The 17,780-nt window shown below is 41.2% G+C and overlaps 1 protein-coding gene across 1 annotated transcript; it reads right to left on the bottom strand.

Moving 5' to 3' along the window:
* Positions 1–5,050: 5,050 nt before the first annotated feature.
* Positions 5,051–8,371, bottom strand: LOC132955089 (protein Tob1-like). The gene is made up of 2 exons (XM_061027772.1): positions 8,157–8,371; positions 5,051–7,210 (listed from the first exon to the last, which is right to left on the bottom strand). The coding sequence occupies exon 2, from the start codon at positions 7,046–7,048 to the stop codon at positions 6,008–6,010; it is 1,041 nt and encodes a 346-aa protein (XP_060883755.1). The 5' UTR covers positions 7,049–7,210; positions 8,157–8,371; the 3' UTR covers positions 5,051–6,007.
* Between the last annotated feature and the right edge of the window lie 9,409 nt (positions 8,372–17,780).

Raw genomic sequence — 17,780 nt, 5'->3', positions numbered from 1 at the left:
CCCCCTTTAAATAATAATATGCCACTGTTTTATTTTTTTTGTGGATTAAAACATGGTTGAAATGTATTTAACCTTCAGACAACTTTGTTGTTTCCCTGATTTTCAGACTCTGTGTTAAGCTAGGCTAACTACTCAAAGCTCTTTAACCCCCGCAAGTCACACCTATATCTACTAAATTTCCCCCTGGGATTAATAAAGTATTTCTGATTCTGATTCACACCCATTCACACACTGATGGCAGAGGCTGCTAAATAAAGTCCAACAAAATGAACTAGTCCATCAATACACATTCATAAGATGAAGCAGTGGGAACAACTTCAGACATGTAGCTGCTGGTGCATTGTGCTCTCAGACGATCTAATGGCCGAGCTTTTAGCCAGCCAACTAGCTACATACTAATGAAAGTAACCGCACTATAATATGTTTTACATGTTGTCGTTTTAAATTAAAACATATCTGTATTAATAATGAAAACATGATTATTGTTGTTGAATTCTTTTAACGGACTGTTCCACAATTTCCCAGTTTGGGATCAATAAAGTAATTCTATTCTATTCTATTGTCATGCTAGCTTGATGCTATAGCTTATTCAACATAGCGTCAAGACTCGGACCAGAAATCTGTCACGTGACCCGTTGTTTAGTATTTTGCGGCATACTAAAGGTTGGGTTATAAGGCAGTATGCAGTATATAGGCTACTGGACAGAAGATGGTACATGGTCTCTAGCTTTATATTTACTTTGCACATGAGGGCAAATAAAGGAACACTTTCATGAAATCCATACTGTTTCTCAAAACTTCAAAATTATGTCTATTAAACAATTTGAAAATCAGGTTGCTTAAAGTTACTTCCTTTCTATGTTAGCGTAAATGTTTTTGTGACTCACTGTTTCCCCAAGTTCAGGGTCTTAATGCTGAACAATCAAGCTTCATATTTGTCCTAGAGACTTAAGAGCAGCATGTTTATTCTCATTTACCTCTTGGAAGCCACATTTAAACACTGCATTCCCCTCGGCTGAGAAACACCCTTCAGAACAAACACGAGCCCTGTATGCTGAGAGCACAACACTGCAGGGTGTGTGAGAGATGCCGTACGATAAGGACCTGCTTGTTATATGTGTAGCTCATGTCAGGAATGTATGAGTCTGAAGCAGGGGGAGAGCAGGCTCAAGGAACAGACAAGATGGAGTCACAGCAAGGCAACACCCCATACCCTGGGAGTCTCCCAGATGGTGTGACACCAGACCATCTGTGGGCCTGTTTATCCCAGAGAGCTGAGCTAGTCATGTGGAACTACGTGTGTGTGTGTGTGTGTGTGTATGTGTGAATAATTTTGTGTGTATATGTTTTTAAATGTTGTTTTCCAGCGGACTGCAAGGACTGAAAGACTTCAAAACTGATTGGAAAGTTGCAAATTGGGCTGAGGACTGAAATAGTTTCTCTGGTACAGGCCGACCCAGTTAATTACAGCAGCACACACAAAAAGGGAAATGGACTTTGGTTTGAATAGTAAAGAGCTCCTGAATTAGCACCTGACTGGATTTCACCTCAGAATATTTATTGACCCACACAGCGTACAGACATTACACTAACTTTCATAGATCCTAATATAATCTGCACAGTTCTGTTGAAGGGAGTTGAAAGTCAAGCTCAGAGGGTGTGTTGTATGAAACCAAAGCAAAGACTGTTGTCTCTGTACACAAAGGCATTGGTCATACTCACAACATCTACCAGGAATGTTTTGGAATCTTTATTGCACAAAACAAAAAGCTTGTCCATCTTGACCTTTGTAAATATTCTACCAGGCATTGCAGGAAGTAAGTAGTAAAGTAAGAGACGCTCTAAAGCAAAGTTTCGGGAGCGGGACCATACCTCGCACACACCTCCACTAAATTCAAACCTTACATTCTCCTCCGCCGTCGTTATTGCATTCTACACCACTCCACCATTATTTTTCTATTTCTCTTTTTTTCCTCTTATCCATAGGGCCTTAAGGTGGTTTGTCATGAATGAGGAGCTACAGTGGACCCCCTAAGAAGCTTCCTCAAACCGACAACAGCGAAAGATGTTTAACATCACCCAATTCAGAAAATCATTTAAATATAATGAATAGATAATTATCAAATTGCATCCTGTTGATTGTGAGTGAAATATTCTTCCATCCATCCATTATCTATACCACTTTTCCTCGTTTGGGGTCGCAGGGGGCTGGAGCGGATCCCAGCTGTCATTGGGCGAGAGGACTGGACTGTTCACTAGTCAATCACAGGTCTGACATATAGAGGCAGACAACCAGACACACTCACATTCACACCTACGGGCAATGTAGAGTCACCAATGAACGAGCATGTGTTTGGACTATGGGAGGTCGCATGCACGGGGAGAACATGCAAACTCCACACAATGAGGCTCCTATCCGACGGGGATTTAAACCAGGACCTTCCTGCTGTGAGGCAACACTCCTAACCACTGCACCATCATGCAGCACAAAATATTCCCATCATTAACATATAGCTTTACTTCTATGTAGATGTAATTCTGCACATCATGAAGCAGCCATGGTGGTTTTGCTTCCAATTAATTATGTCTTTGACAAATTCAGAATTCTTTGATGTCATATGCAGGTGTTTGCTCTAAACTTGTGCTTTCATGGTATACCCTACTTAAACAAGTTCTGAGGTATTTCGTGTAATATAACAGATGTCTTGCTGTGTTTGTTTACTGTTTAAATCAGACGTTGCACATGTATCATGTGACCATCACGTTATGTCCTGTCGAAACGCGTAGACACATCCCTGTTTAATAAATGATTTTTATACGACATCAGAGTGCCTCGGACTTTCAGTTTAGACTGCCTCGCCACACATCAAACTTTGATCGTCATCAGGACAGTCAAACTTTTTTATTAGCTATTTGACTTCTGTCCCCTGTTCTTGAAGTGCACCTGATTCTTCTACATTTTTTTTTCCCATTTTTTAATTATTATTATTCCTGTATGTGTATTTCTGTATTTGTATGTTAGACTGACTTTTATTGTAATCATGACATGGCATTACAGATGATCTGAGTGTAAGTAGTTACATAACAATGTTATAAAGGATACTACTACAGCATTTGTCACTCAGCCAGTAAATACCTGTGTAAGTCGGTCTTTTATGAGCGTATTAAACTGTCTTTAGGTCTCTTTAGGCAGCTACATTTGCTCAGCCATAAACACTTGAGTGTACGTTACTCTACGAGGGAGTGGATAGGAGGAATCTTTTGAGTTATTTGCCTTCTCTAAGCTTTGAGTCATACATGATTGAAAATGTGATTATTATTTGTTAGTTATGCTGTTGGAACTCTTGATGAATGTTTGGCTTGTTCTTTACTCCACTCTTCCTTCACGTGATATTCAAGACCGTGATGAAGCCAACCAGAGGAATCACTACATTCTCCCAAACTATCACTAATGTTTTAGTGCTAACAGTCCCTGCTCCATATTTCAATTATTATGGTGAAACTCATCTATACATGAAAGTAGATCAAATGTAACAAGAGAACTACCGTAAAGCTTCAAATCACAGCCCATCACAATTTAAGGCCAAGTTCCTTTAAAGAGGGCATATATATATATATACCCCTTTTCCACCTTTTCAAACAGTCCCCTGTGGGCTAAATGAAACATGTGTGCTGTGCTTTGGTCAAAATATAACATGAATCAAGCACCAGAGGAGGTTTGTGACCCTGTATAAACCAGCTCTCTCAGAACGCATCGTTTTGGTGTGTGTGTCTCTTTAAATGCAATGAGCCCCGCCCTGAGTTTTCCCAGTAGACATCACTCCTCTGTAGAAAGACTAAAAATGGCAGACCTGCGCAAAAGTTTTGTTCTAGGCTGGGGGTGGAGTCCATGGGTGGAGATACCAGGGGAGGGGAGGGGATTTCTTTTTTTTTACCAGAATCCCACTGTGACATCACAAGTTGAGCACAAAACAAAGGACTGGATGGGTTTATTTCACATTTTGTGGGTTGGTAGACACTCAGGTTACCCAAATATATGTTCAAAAACACTGTAGGAGTGGACGTTTCCTTTAACTAGCCTGCTGTTGCTTCATGTTTTGACAAAAAAAGGAAGATCTCAGTTAGATGCCCCCTTTGCATTAAGTGTTGATTCATTTGCACATGAAAACTACAAGGGGGTCTCCCTCTCTTCCTGACAGTGCAGCAGGTTGGTATGGACAAAGACAGACCAAATCAGTGACATTTTCATGTTATCCTATTTCTGTGCACATTTAAATATTTTTTCTAGTGTAAAAATGTTATAGTCTTTCCCGTCTCTGCTGTGCACGAGTTTTGATTGAAAATATTTAAAGGTTAGTCTCGCATGGAAGCTTGTCCCAAATAAAGGCTGGGTCATTTCATAGACTGAAGAAAATGTAAAAAGCCGGGGCTATTTTTTCAAGTTTTATGATAGTACTGCGTTTCAAAATTACAAAAAGTACATGATAAAGTTAAAAGCTTTTATTGATGCTGTAGAGCAGAAACTCCTTAGCTAAATCTTATTTTGTTTTCAGGCTGATAAATCTATTTACTGTGTGCGCCATTCTTTAAAAGTTTATCAATCTTTTTTCAATAAAGGGAAAAGAAGTGCGAACAGTTTCATACCCACCTTCAAAATAAACAAAGGCAGGAGGCTTTAAATGAAAGGTGATGCTTTATAGTGCTACCATGAGTGTGACAGCCTATAAATAGCTCTCCACCTGTCTTCACATCTACAGCGTCACGTGGCTACTCCTCCCGGTAACTGAGACATTATCCTCCACCTTCAAATCCTGAACTGATCCAAAGTTTACAGTTCATAAGCTCCCAGCTTTGTGTCACTACATGGAACATACAGTCGAGACTCAATTTTCAACCTCAAGTTGCCCTCATGACACACGAGGCAGCTCCCAGCATGTGACTGTCGATACTATTATCTGCTCAGGCTGACGATTGCCCAACGGCAACGGGTTAATTATTAAGAAACAGAAGTCACTGTTGTGTTTCTACAAGCAATACAAAAAACCAAAGATCATGTTCAACTGTAGTTTATTTTATTAAAAAGACCAGGGTGCAAATATGAAATTAAAAAAAATAAAGACAAGCATATAATTTTTAAGCATTTAATACAAACTTAACAATATAAACTATTTCAGTCCCTCTTGACATGTAAGACACTGACTCAAAATACTTTGTTATACCGTATTTTTTATCAAGTATTGCACAATGTAGGTACAAAATTAATATTCATACGATTACATTTTGTCCATAGTATAGCAAAAATCTTTTTAACTTCTTAACAGAAAATACAATTCATCTTTCAGGAAAAAAAGCAAATATTCCTACACTTTAATTCCACCGCTAAGGAATACTCTGTACACAATCTTCAGAATATTTGATGGATTTTTTTTTAAGATGGATTTCTTTAACAATTATCTTTAAAAAAAGAAAAAATAAGGAAAAGCTGCTGCAGCCATCACAGATCACTGGAGTAGTAAAAAGATATAAATGCAACACCATGTCATAGAAACAATATATACTCTGATATCTTACAAACTCTGTACTAAATTAAATTATACAATTAGAAAAAGACCAAGTAACCCCACTTAGTAGTGCCAATTCATAAAAATCAGCCTTGTCTTACCACCTGTAAAATACTGTAAGAGGCCAAAACTTGAAGCTTATTTTTTTTTTTTTTTTTATAAGTTTTCGGAGAATTTTCTCAACATGGTAAAAAATTTTGTGCTTGGTTGGCAAAAAGGAAAAAGAAAAACAAGGATGCATGTTGAATTGAAGTAACCAAGCTTGGATGTGTTTGTACGACAAGCTTTTAGTAGAAACAAACTCAAGGGGGCACAGTAAAAACACCCTTGGGCACATGCGCTTGACTGACTAGACTATATCCTTGAAAGTCCAGTTCTAAGTGTGCGTTTTGTTTTTCCTTCTCTTTGAGCCACCATCATTCATAAATAACATCGCGATGATGAGTTTAATTCGCCATAACTGGCTGGAATTGCTGGTTAGAATACTGCATGTTGCTCAGACTGAAGTTTAGGCCATCCATAAGGGTCTTGTCGTTGAGGCTTTCGTAGGCCGCGAACATGTCAAAGGCATTGTTGTACTGCAGAGGGCCGAGTCCCAAGGAGCCCTCCCCGGGGAACACAGCTCTGGGGCTGGCCTGGCCCTGCAGATTGGGGAACACAAACTCCTTGGCGTTGGGGGAGAGAGCAGAGGCCTTCTGCTGCTGCTGCTGCTGCTGCTGCTGCTGACCCAGGCCCAGCCCGTACAGTGAGTGCATGGAGGTGGAGATGGCTTTCTGCTTCAGCAGGGTGTTGACATTCAGACCTAGGTTATTGGTGGGGGAGCTGCGGGCCACCTTGCTGCTGCTGCTACTGCTGCTGCTGTTGTTGGTGTTGTTGTTGTTGTTGTTGCCCCGACCGCTGCTTTTCATCTTAGTGGAGCCAAATTTGGTGGCAGCAAAAGTGGCAGTGGTGAAGGTTAAGGGCTGGGTGGAGCGTGGCATGAAGGAGGGGCTCACAGCAGCAGATTGCCCGAAAGGAGGAGAGGGAGAGCTGGACTCTGAAGAAGCCCCAACGGGGTCGCTGATTGGCATGAAGACCTGGGCCTCAGGATTAAAGCTGTTCTTGATTTCCTTGTCCAGCTCATTCCCGTTCTCATTGTTATCATCCACATACAGCACCTTGACTGGTCCCTTCTCCCCAATCTGGTATGAAACCTCAAATGGGTCGATCCACACGCTAAGGTCCTGAGGGAGATTATTCCGGACGTCTTCAATGTCCAGCCCGCTTTCTTTGGCTGCCTGCTCCACCACAGGGTCCACCTTCTCCCCTACATGGATGCATCTAAACCCTGAACCTTTGTATGGCTTATCCGGATACCAGTGGCCTTCATATTTTTTCTTCAGCTGTCTCTCGAGCTCCTCGCCGAAGATATTCACGCGTCGTCGAGGGAGTTTGTTGTATAAATAGGAAATAATAAAGTTGAGTGCTACTTGAATTTCAAGCTGCATAGCTGCTTCAGTGGCGAGGGTGATTCTCTTTCCTTCACAGAGTTGCTTTTTCCGAGTGTTGCAAAAACCTCCAAGGCAGCAGTGATCAGCGTAATGAAAATCTGACCGAGAGCTTGTTGCCAAAACGAATATCCTTCCTTCAGCAGGGTTAGGTTCAGGATCCTAAAACGAAAGAAAAACGATTATTTAGTTAATATATGAGAAAGAATGATTGATAAAATGGATAATATAAAATGAAAAAACACAGAAATCTCATCGAAATCAGCTTCTAGTGCTCGGTTTTCAGCGTGCACTCCCCCCTGGAGTACAGCAGTGGTTCATCTCAGCTGCACAATATCAACAGCTATAAATAAACAGGAGCCACTGACTCAGAGACGGTGTCAGCAGTGTGTGTTCCCCAACAGTCTAGTGTGACAAAATACGCAAGGCCAGTTGACCTCTGCGGAGGGCGGAGGACCTGAATCTAAAAGAACCTAAAAGGAGGCTCTCCTGCTGCTCATCGACTGAAGCTCACAGCAGACAGAGGAGCACGTACGAGCCTGCGACGTTACATAATCCACATTCAAAGTCTAACCACGACCATAAAGCCAGAGCAAAAACACACCTTGTGCTCTAATGGCATTGCGACGGTGACAATAAATGCAAAAAAAAAAACAAAAAAACGACTTGCTTTCTCATCACGTTTTCGCCTCTCACCACAGCTCTCCTATTAGCATTAGCTGGCCAGCTGAATGAAAGGGTGTGAACAGATGTAGCAGGCTAGCTATCTGGACGCCGAGATACTGTTAATGTTTAGCTCGACCAGCTGGTTATCAGCGTTTTCCTCGCTGTGACATTGTGTGTCGCAAGTAATAAAAGATAAATGGACACCACCAAAGGCGACAAGCGTCACTACTGACAGCGAAAATATTCGTTTTATTGGCTCTAAGGTTGACAGCGATGACTGATAGCAGGCTAAGTAAGGTAGCATTTAGCTGGCTACAACCTGAACACGTCTACAGGATCATCGTTCAACAACACAAATTAATGCACGTTTTCTAATCAATAGGATATGACAGCAAAATAATACACTGCTCTCTCTGATAAAACAATATTTACATCTACTTACATGGAAATTCACAGCAGGTCCTTCTTGCACGAAATCCGTCCGCCGGCAAAACGTTATAGAGTCTCTCGAAAAGCTTTCTTAAAGAGTTACAAAAGATGTTATAATTCTCCAGGCGATTTTTGTTTCTTTGAGGTATTGTTGAAAATCCGATTCACAGGCTAACAAGCCAACTCCCCACAGCCTGGGAGTTTTTACAACTCTGCCCTTTAAAACTTGGGCTGATTTGTTTTTATAGTAGTCCTCCGCCACGGACATGGAGGAGGTGGTGATGCGGCTCGCAGAGGTCAACACCCAGCAACGTGTTCCTATTGGCCGCTGGCCGCGTCGTCATCAGCCACCGCCCCAACTTCCCCTGCGATTGGATGATTCCGTGCTCAATCAACCACATGGTTCTATTTACGGTTGTGCTTTGCCTTTCATGTGCTGTGGACTATTTAACTCGAGCGCATTTCCCCCCGTAAATATCTTTTTAAAGCTATGTTTGTGGTAAAATACAATCCGTGCAACATTATATGAATAAATATAACAACAACACCGTTGTAGGGTTGAAGACTGACATGTACGTTTAATGGGAAGCTTAGTCTTTTAAAAGATCCTCCTACTGCAGGCTACTGAATCCGTCGAGAATAGAACATACTGTAAGGCTGAACAAGGAGTTCATTGTAATGATAAAGCATTACAGTCTGTAGAACTCACGTTGCCGACAAGAGTCGCCACCTACATTAAACCACATTTGTCTGCTCTTTCCACTGCTGGGTTAAATGCAGCTAGATAGTCACTGTGGCGGAGGGACACACCTGACACTGCTTATGTTGCTGCTCCTCACCAATGACATTTTGATGTTCCCTGAGCCAGCTGTAGCTGTGACTCAAAACTCAGGCTCCCCTCCCTGAGAGTACAGTTTTATGATACAGCACAAATTCCATCCCCTTTTGACAAAACAGATGCAATCCCATAATTACCATCTGTGTAAATATTGACATTATTTTCCCGCTGTGTACCTGTGATAAAATTCTCTTCATTATAAAGTCTGTGGACTGTGAAAAATGCAATGTTCCACAATGGCCTCTCAGCAGCTGTGCAGTGCAGGGCTTAAGCTCTCCCCTGTCCGGCCTAAGGTGTTTGACGCCACAGCCTGTTCTTACCTAACATGGGCTCTTGCACGGTGTGTTTGCACAATAAATACAATGCCACATGAATTATACAGCTGGTGGGGCAAGGGAGGGCGAGGGAAGGAAACAGCCTGTTCTTTGGAGGGGGGAGATTAGACACAGAAGTATCTCCTTCTGACTCAAAATCCCACTCAAATGTCATGTCTGTATAAATGCTGAATTTAAGAGCTGTTTTATGGGAGAGCTGCTCCCTACAGGCTTAGAGTCGATATATTTTCAGAGATGTAGGTATATGATTTGACTGAATCAATAATAATCCACTTATATAGTCTGTTGTCTAAGCCATGTTTCTTATTAAATCATGATAGCAGAAAAGAGAAAATGGAAAATTTCCTCTCATCTTTCTCTGCTGGGCTACAAAAAAAAAGTATATGCTTCAAAGTACATAATTCATTATGGCAAGCATCAGAATGGCTTTGGACAGTCTGCTATATCCCCAGTGAGAAAATTGGCTTTAGCATCTGCAGAGTACAAAGAGAAGAGAACTAGAGAGGGATTGTTTCATCAGGCTTATAAAAGCAGTTCTCATCTTCAAGGGATTTTGTTTTGTATTATAGTGTTATTTCTTTTTACCTTTCAGCCTGCAGTTCTTTTAACAGTAGACAATTTTTATTTAGGATAATATTATGTATTATGGAGGTGAATTGTGATTTATTACAATGCCACACTCGATGTTTAGCTCAGTATAACACCCCAGTGCCATAAACAAAGTGTTATAAAATGCAGTCGGATGAGAGCCAGAAGGCTGCAGGATGCTGCAGGCACAATGGAGAGTCCTTCCAGCCTCCAGATTGAGTCTCAGCAGGGGTGAGGGATGACTCCCTCCACCACAGAGGATCTCATGTGATGGATAACCTGTGCACAAACACCATGGGGGCCTTGGAGACACAGCGTTTGTCTCCTCAAAGCACAGGAAATGTGTGTCTATGAACAAATGTTCGTACAGGTTTTGATTTTCAGTAAATGATGCATCACAAAACAGAAATACATGTTCCCAGTATTGTAAAATAAAAAATATCACGAGCAGGTCCAGAATCCCTCGGCTCAGTCTCCCACTGTTCTACTGAGTATTAATGTTAGTTTTGGCTGTGGGTAGGTGGTGCTTAACAATGACCTATTTGTTATTCCCCACCAGAGTATGGATCTGGTGAGTGGCGTAGTTTCCTCCTGTTGTTGTGAGTCCGTCTGGCTGGGACCTGGAGGTAAACACAGCTAATGAAGTGAAATGTTTTAGCATGACTCATGCAAATTTTTGAGTGAAGTCAGTTCACATAGACATTTTTCTCTCCTGTCTTCACACAATACTGTGAAATCCTTCTCTCTTTTCTCTTGCTTTGTAGCTGCACACCAGCTCTGGTCAGATCCCAGATGTGGTCAGTGGATTTTAATCTGGTATGTGTAACATCACATGCTCAATAATACCGAGAACATTAGCAAGGGGAAAAAAATATGTTTTGTATGGAAAGAAATTGGATTTTGGCACATTGAAGTAAAAGAAATGGCAATAAAATGATTGCTCATGTGAACATGTGGTATAATGAAAGCTGTCACAGGCAGCATTCATTTCTTTTGGTTATTTGACTAACACTGAGGGAGCTCAGATAGATTTATTAGACTCTGTTCTTTCCAGTGGACTTCAAAGCTCAAATGTTTTTGGAAAAGGTGACTTCATTCTTTCATGCCTTACCAAGTGGGCTCTCTGGATATCTTGAGCTCCAAATCCTTCTGCTGCCGGATAAGATAGAGACTTTTTTTATTACCCTTTTCTATTTAAGCTTATGGTAAATCATGAAGCACTTTCTTATCTTGTTGTTTCTCTACTAAGAATATCAAAACGTAATTTATAATACAGGCCAAAGGGGCAAAACAAATAGATAATAACTAGGATCTTAGCTTTCCTGCAGTTCATTTTAAAATCCTGTTACCTTTTGAAGAAATGCTCATTCAATGATAGCAGCCATTTTTTTATCAATTCACTTACATTTATTGCTTTTCTTTTCGACATTTCATGACTTCAGCATCGTGCCTCAGCATGAATCTTTATTTAATATATATTCAGACCAAACTATGATTAAAAATAATTACGCCGCAGGTCACACCTACCCATTCACACCCCAATTACACTGATGGCACACATTTATACACCGCTGACGAAGCAGCGAGAGCAACTCTGGGTTAAGTGTCTTGCACAAGGACACATCAGACGTGTGGCTGCAGGACCTTCCAGTTTAGAGACGACCGACTCTACCACTTAGTCACAGCCGACAGTAACGTATTGACTCTGCACTTCCCTCCAGTTGAGCATATTTGTCTCTTTCAGCTCACTGTTTTTTATTTGGTATTTAATTGAAACCAATGACTCGACTGTTTTGTGTCAATGTAGCTGCTTATATTTGAAGTGTTTTCAACCGGCTATGCCACACAACTGCAGACAAATAAAGTTTAAACATACTCGATAAATATGAGATTTTTTGGAAGGTTTTTTTAAGTGATCCAATTGAAACGATCCTGGCCATAGGGTTTCAACAGTGGATAGCGGATTTGATTATGAGCCATAATGTCATACCCATCACAGGGGAAAAGAACTACACAACTCACGATCACAGATTGTTGGTGCTCACTGTTACCATGGCAATGTAACAGCAAGCTCCACCAGTCTAACAGCGCAGAATCCGAACACATAGTCTGCAAGCAGGCTACAGCAGCTAGCTAGGTAGCTAACACACATGTACTAACCCTGTCATCCCGCAGTGAATGTCATTTAGACAATAGAAACTACAAGACATTACAACACTTGTAATCACAAAAACTATAACAACTACAAAAGTAAAATTTAAGAAGAAGTGAAATCATTCGCAATGGATTGTGGGATTGGTAGTTTCTCGACTCAGGATCACTGTTGAGCTCTGTTGGATGAAACACCAGTGAAGTAAGGTTCTCCCTTGACAACCCTGGTGATGTAGGCCTACTGGCTCCGGCTGCCCATCGGTCTACACGGTTGAATGGTGGGGGTCAAAATGGGGCCATGTGGTAGGGTAGTTAGTATTGGCATTGTCACTAACTGGCTAGCTTGCATAAACAGAGCCTGGATCTGTTGAAGGTGGCATTGCATGTTTGGTTGCCGTGGCAACTAAGGGCCATAAAGTAGGTTATGTAACTTATCAGTAGGGTATAGGGGCATTATTAGGAATAGGGGTTTCTTCACTGAGCACTTATCCTTTCATTAGGACACAAGAATCTAGTGTTTATTTCAAAAACTAAACATAGGTGTTTAATTAACGTCTTCAAATAGTTTGTGAAAAAGTTCTCACTGGGGATTGACTGGTTGTTTTCCTTCCTCTCCTGTTAAAATGAAATTGTTCCTGCATATCAGTTGCCATGTCAAGGACAAGGATATTTAAAAAATGGCAGCAAATTCTAAAACATTATAAAAATGTACACAATGACCTTCACCTACAGCCTTTCACTGAAGCTGTTATCTTCCAGTTCTGAGCATGTTTGTGGCAGAATTGTGTTTCACTGTTGTTTCCTGAGCTCCTCTCTTTCAAACAGAATAGTCTCTGCAGCAGGTTTCTGTCTGTCATTTAATCTGTTAAGAGTCCCTGCATATATCATTTACCAGCCGAATAAATGTGATCCTGCGTGGAACAGAAGTTTTACTGCTATGTTATTGAAATACAATTTTACCCGTGGAAGAGGAGGTGGTGCTTAATTAGTATTCATAGCAGAGCTGTAGCGATAGCAATCTAAGATTACACCGCTCACTGGAATTTATAGCTTCATGCACACATGCACAAACACCTGCTTTATTCTTCACTTCAATTCAAAGGAATGCTGTCTTTAAACACTGGACTTGTGATGATAAAAGTAGACAAAAAAATGACTTCTCTGCAGCATAGATGGGATGATTAGGGAATTATTTAAAAGTTTAAGAAATGAGTCTTTACTCTGGTACAAGCCTGTGATGTTGTTTCGGGTGTTCCTGGGGGTCGGGTATTACGTGCTGCTTCCTCTGGAGTTGTTTACGAATCATGTGGCAGGCAGAAGGAGGCTCCTTTTCACACCAGAGCCTGGAATGTCATTAATATAAGCAGTGGTAATATTTGCGTCCACAGCCCCCCCTGACACTCTCTGGTACCTGCATGCTTGGACAAACACAGACATTTCTCGGTGAGTCTGAGACTCAGCTTACTCGCCGTGCATCTGCAGAGGGGGATGAAATGTTTTCCCGTGTAGAATACTGAACGTATTCATGCCATGTAGCACCCAGCGGTTTTATATTTGAGCCGGGTTACAGTGTTTTGACCCCTGGAAAGATTCATATCAAGCCATCTGGAGGAGAAGGAAGGTTACACAATAGGGGATCAGCTGGGCCCCTCCCATTTAAATACCATTCTGCTCTACTATTTGGTTTCATGTTGGAGGATTATGTTTAGCATGCCGGGTGCTGTGTCATGAATCAGCCAACAGGACAGAACAGAGTCGCATTAAGCTTAATAACATGAGCATGGCAGAGAGACAAAATCACACAGTGTTGTTGCTGCCATCCGGCCTCAGACGGAGCACTACATGGCAGAGCCATGCCCTTGCAGTCAGATCGACTTTTAAAGGAATTCAATTACGCTCTGAAATGAACAGCTAGTGCTTGTGGACGGAATGGGTTTTGGAGTGAGAGCCATCCATTGCTGTGGGAATGTGTCACATTTCCATGAATACTGAATGGAGTGTGCTACAGTAAGGCAGGCTGTCCCTGTCGTTGTGATTTGTATTTTTATCCCCCCGTCTGCACATCTTCCATTCGGACTGTAACCCTCTCCCCCGCACCCGCTGCACGCTCCTTTAAACAGATTTCTGTCTTCCCTCCCTGTTTGTGTGGGTGAGATGCATCCCTGGGCAGGCATTGCACTGGATGATGTCAGATTAAGCGAACACCGAGCATCATCATTACTAGATATGAACAGAAACATCATCTAATACGAGCTTGAAGACGACCTCAAAACACAGCCTTTCCACACAAAGTCCCTTCAATGCGTATGCACCGCCAGAATTTGCACAGACCTTCTATTGAGAAGCCCTCAATCCTGTTTGCCAGAAATGATGTCAATGTAGTCATGGCAACTATTCTTACACATTACCATTGCTCCTACAGTTAGAATAGCACTCAAGTGCTATTTCTCTGACAAATGTCAGATCTCGTCTCTTAAATGGCAATGACTTTTTCTTTTCTTTTACAGTTAGTAGATGAAAATGAAGAGGGAGAAGAGAAGTGTGTGGGCCGCAGACAAACGTGATGGTGAAGAAAGGAAGCAGCTTTTAAGGTTGATCCGTTGCTTCATTTTGCCTTCATAAACAACTGACCGGGAGGGGAAATAAGATTAGGATGTATAATGAGGTAGAAGTTATGATCATTCATGTGTGGAGAAGGTAATGATGTGTGCTGCTCCATAAATCCCGCCGTAAATGTAAAGTAAGCGTTCCAATTAGAAGTCACCATGCACTCACTTTGAATGTTGAATATTCTGTGAAAGGTGAAAGTGACATATTATAGAGTCAAATGTGCACAGTGTGGTAACTGGTAACCTCCACCCCCAGCAGCAGCAGAAGTCAGTGCGCTCTGGTTCAGAAAGCTGACACAGTGCAGTTGGGGTAACTAAAGAAGGTGGAGCCATATTTCGCTGATGGATGTCCTTTGATAGAAATGGAGAAAGGTGATAGGCTGGGCAATAAAAGGAGCGTGAGAACACAAAAAAAGAGCCGCTGTGCAGAAAAAGGAGTGTTTCAGGGAGCCGCTGTACTGTATGCAACTGCATCAGCAGCTCAATGCTGTAATCTCCGGGGAGGGGTGAAGGAGAGTAATTGTGACATTGCTCTTTGGCTGCGAATTGCTACTCAGTGCAATTCAGCCCAGTAATCAGAAAGCATCGGGGTGAATACTCAACACAGGTCAATTCAATCAATTCAGCTGGTAGGGATGATGAATGGAAATGGCAACACCTAACTGCAATAACCCTGATGGTAAAGGAGAGGCATTCCTCAAAGGCTCCTCCTGATGTCCAACATGGAAGTAAACACTTCCTCTAATTGTTTGGCCATGACTCTAGAGCAGACCCTTTATTCATGGTCTAAACATTGTAAAAGGATCAGTTTGCTCAAATAATACATTTTTATTATGACGTGGCTTTTCAAACGTGGCAAACGGTTTTGCTTATATTTACATGTTATGACAGTTTTAATCTAAACTTTTAAGTAATGGTCCCTTAAAAGAAGTCCATGAAAACTATTGACTGTGTGTTCATTTGTCAATGCTGTGAGCAGCAGTGTCAGAGTTGGATACTTCTTTAAGAAATCTAAAAATAGTAGTTTCAAAGTCAATAATAGTAAAATAACTTTCAACAGAGCGCCACAGTCACCGCAGAGCAAGAAGTGGGACTCCAGTATATATTGGACAGGCTTTTAAATGTTGGCAAGCTACGTGAAACAGTAGGCTGCAAGTCCGCCGCCAAGATGGCTATATGTCAATACACTATGTTTTGTTTTATAACAGTGTGGTTGCACTCAGAGACCTTTGGTGGGCTACTAGAAGTAGTTGAAAAATATACACCTAAATAATTCCAGTTAAATTATCTAAGCATCTCAGAAGAAGCATATTAATGTGACCTTGAATTTGAAAATATTTTAATAAGATTCTCATTACAATGAAGAGTTACTGTCATAATAAGTATGACGATCCAGACATTGGAATAAAGTCATAAAAACAACAGAGAAGCAGTTTCAGGAAACGCAGCTCTTTCACTTTCTGTTTCGTGATGCTGATGCTCCTCTCTTCCTGTACTTTATGAACAGCTAGTCAAAAGAGTCACAGTCACATGAGTTCATGTTTACTGAGAATTTATTTGGCTGCTCCTCAAGAAAGTAAAGTTAAGGTCTGTAAAAAAAACTGTATTTCTGATTTTTTCTTTTTTTTTAAACAGCCACCCAAGAGGTCGTAAAAGTTGCCAAATAGATCAAGAAAGTCTCTAACTTGGCAACACCAAGTCCTGGCTCCAGCTTTGTTCTTAGAACACAAATATAGTATAGGCATTCATTCGTATAGACTGTAAGGGATCTAATACCCACCAGTCCCTTGGGTCAACATATGAGCATTCTGTTCTTAGACAAGCACAGAGAATATTATCCAACCCATCTCGTATTTTCTATGCTGAGCATGAGCTCTTAGCCTCTGGCAAACAATATAATGTACCCCAATGTAAGCTCAACTGTTTCAATAACTCATTTGTGCTGCTCTATTTAAATTTTAAACATGTTGCTTTAGGCTGTAAGGGTTGTGCTACACGTTGTTCTTCTCACTATTTGTACAATAAGTTCCATAGTAATGGGAAATATCTGTAATGTTCAGTACATGTGCAATTAGTGGCTGTGATTGGTTCATCATGTGCTGCATTTTTTAAATGTATGCAAGGGGACATTCAAGTGTATCATATCTAATAGTATGGTATGGCACAGTAAGGTAAGGTATGGTGTCCCACCGTCATATCATATCATATCATGTCGTATCGGTTCTTGTCTTTTTTTTAAGGTTAATTTTTTGGCTTTTTATGCCTTTATTTTAGAGACAGGAGAGTGGACAGAGTGAGGAATAAGGGAGAGAGAGAGAGAGTGTGGAATGACATGTGGGAGAGGAGCCACAGGCCAGATTTGAAGTCGGGGTTGCTCGCTTCCAGGTCTACTGTATGGGGCCCGTAAAAATTAACCCTTAGGCCACCGCTGCCCCATCTTATCTTTTTCTTATTGTATCGTATCGTAATGTATCTTAATGTAAAGTATTGTGATGTATCGTATCATATTCATTCAAGAAAACTGTTCTTGGTTTGCTCGGGTTTACCTAACCTCAAATCACACCACTACCACTATTCAGCAATATTATTCATAAACAGACAATTTTTTATATATAAGATTTTCCAACCTGAACAACAAATGCATAGGCATTTCTGTTTATGTTTTTGTCCGTGGATGACCAAGAAAAGTTCATCTGTGGTTTCCATCTTTTCACATACTCACTATAAATTATCCCACAAGTAAAACCCCTTAATTTGTCTGTCTTTATTTTTTTCAGTTTTGTGTCGAAAAACAGCTTGTGTAAATGTTGTGCATTGCACTTTCAATATAGCTCCACAGCAGAGTGAGGACTAGGGGCTTGACCTGTTGACCATGAGTCTTGTGTACGTGTGATAAACTTTCAAATAATCTAAAGTGTGACCTTAGTAGGTCAGCTCCCCTCCTCCTATCTCTCACCATCCAAAACCAATGTCATGTGTTCCTTTGTTACGCCACCTCCTATAAGTACAATACAAAAGGCCACACAAGGCAACTCCAGTGCTCGTCACAATACAGCTGAGCTGTGTCAATCCCACAAAGCTGCCCCTATTGGGAAATATCCAGTGCGTAGTTGGAC

Source organism: Labrus mixtus, chromosome 21, assembly GCF_963584025.1.
Source record: "Labrus mixtus chromosome 21, fLabMix1.1, whole genome shotgun sequence".
Classification (NCBI taxonomy): domain Eukaryota; kingdom Metazoa; phylum Chordata; class Actinopteri; order Labriformes; family Labridae; genus Labrus; species Labrus mixtus.
Note: the sequence above shows the minus strand (reverse complement) of the source record. Positions and strands in the feature narration are given on the sequence as shown.

Coding starts and splice junctions, on each gene's coding strand:
- LOC132955089 (XM_061027772.1), bottom strand. CDS start 7,048: ATGCAGCTTGAAATTCAAGTAGCACTCAACTTTATTATTTCCTATTTA.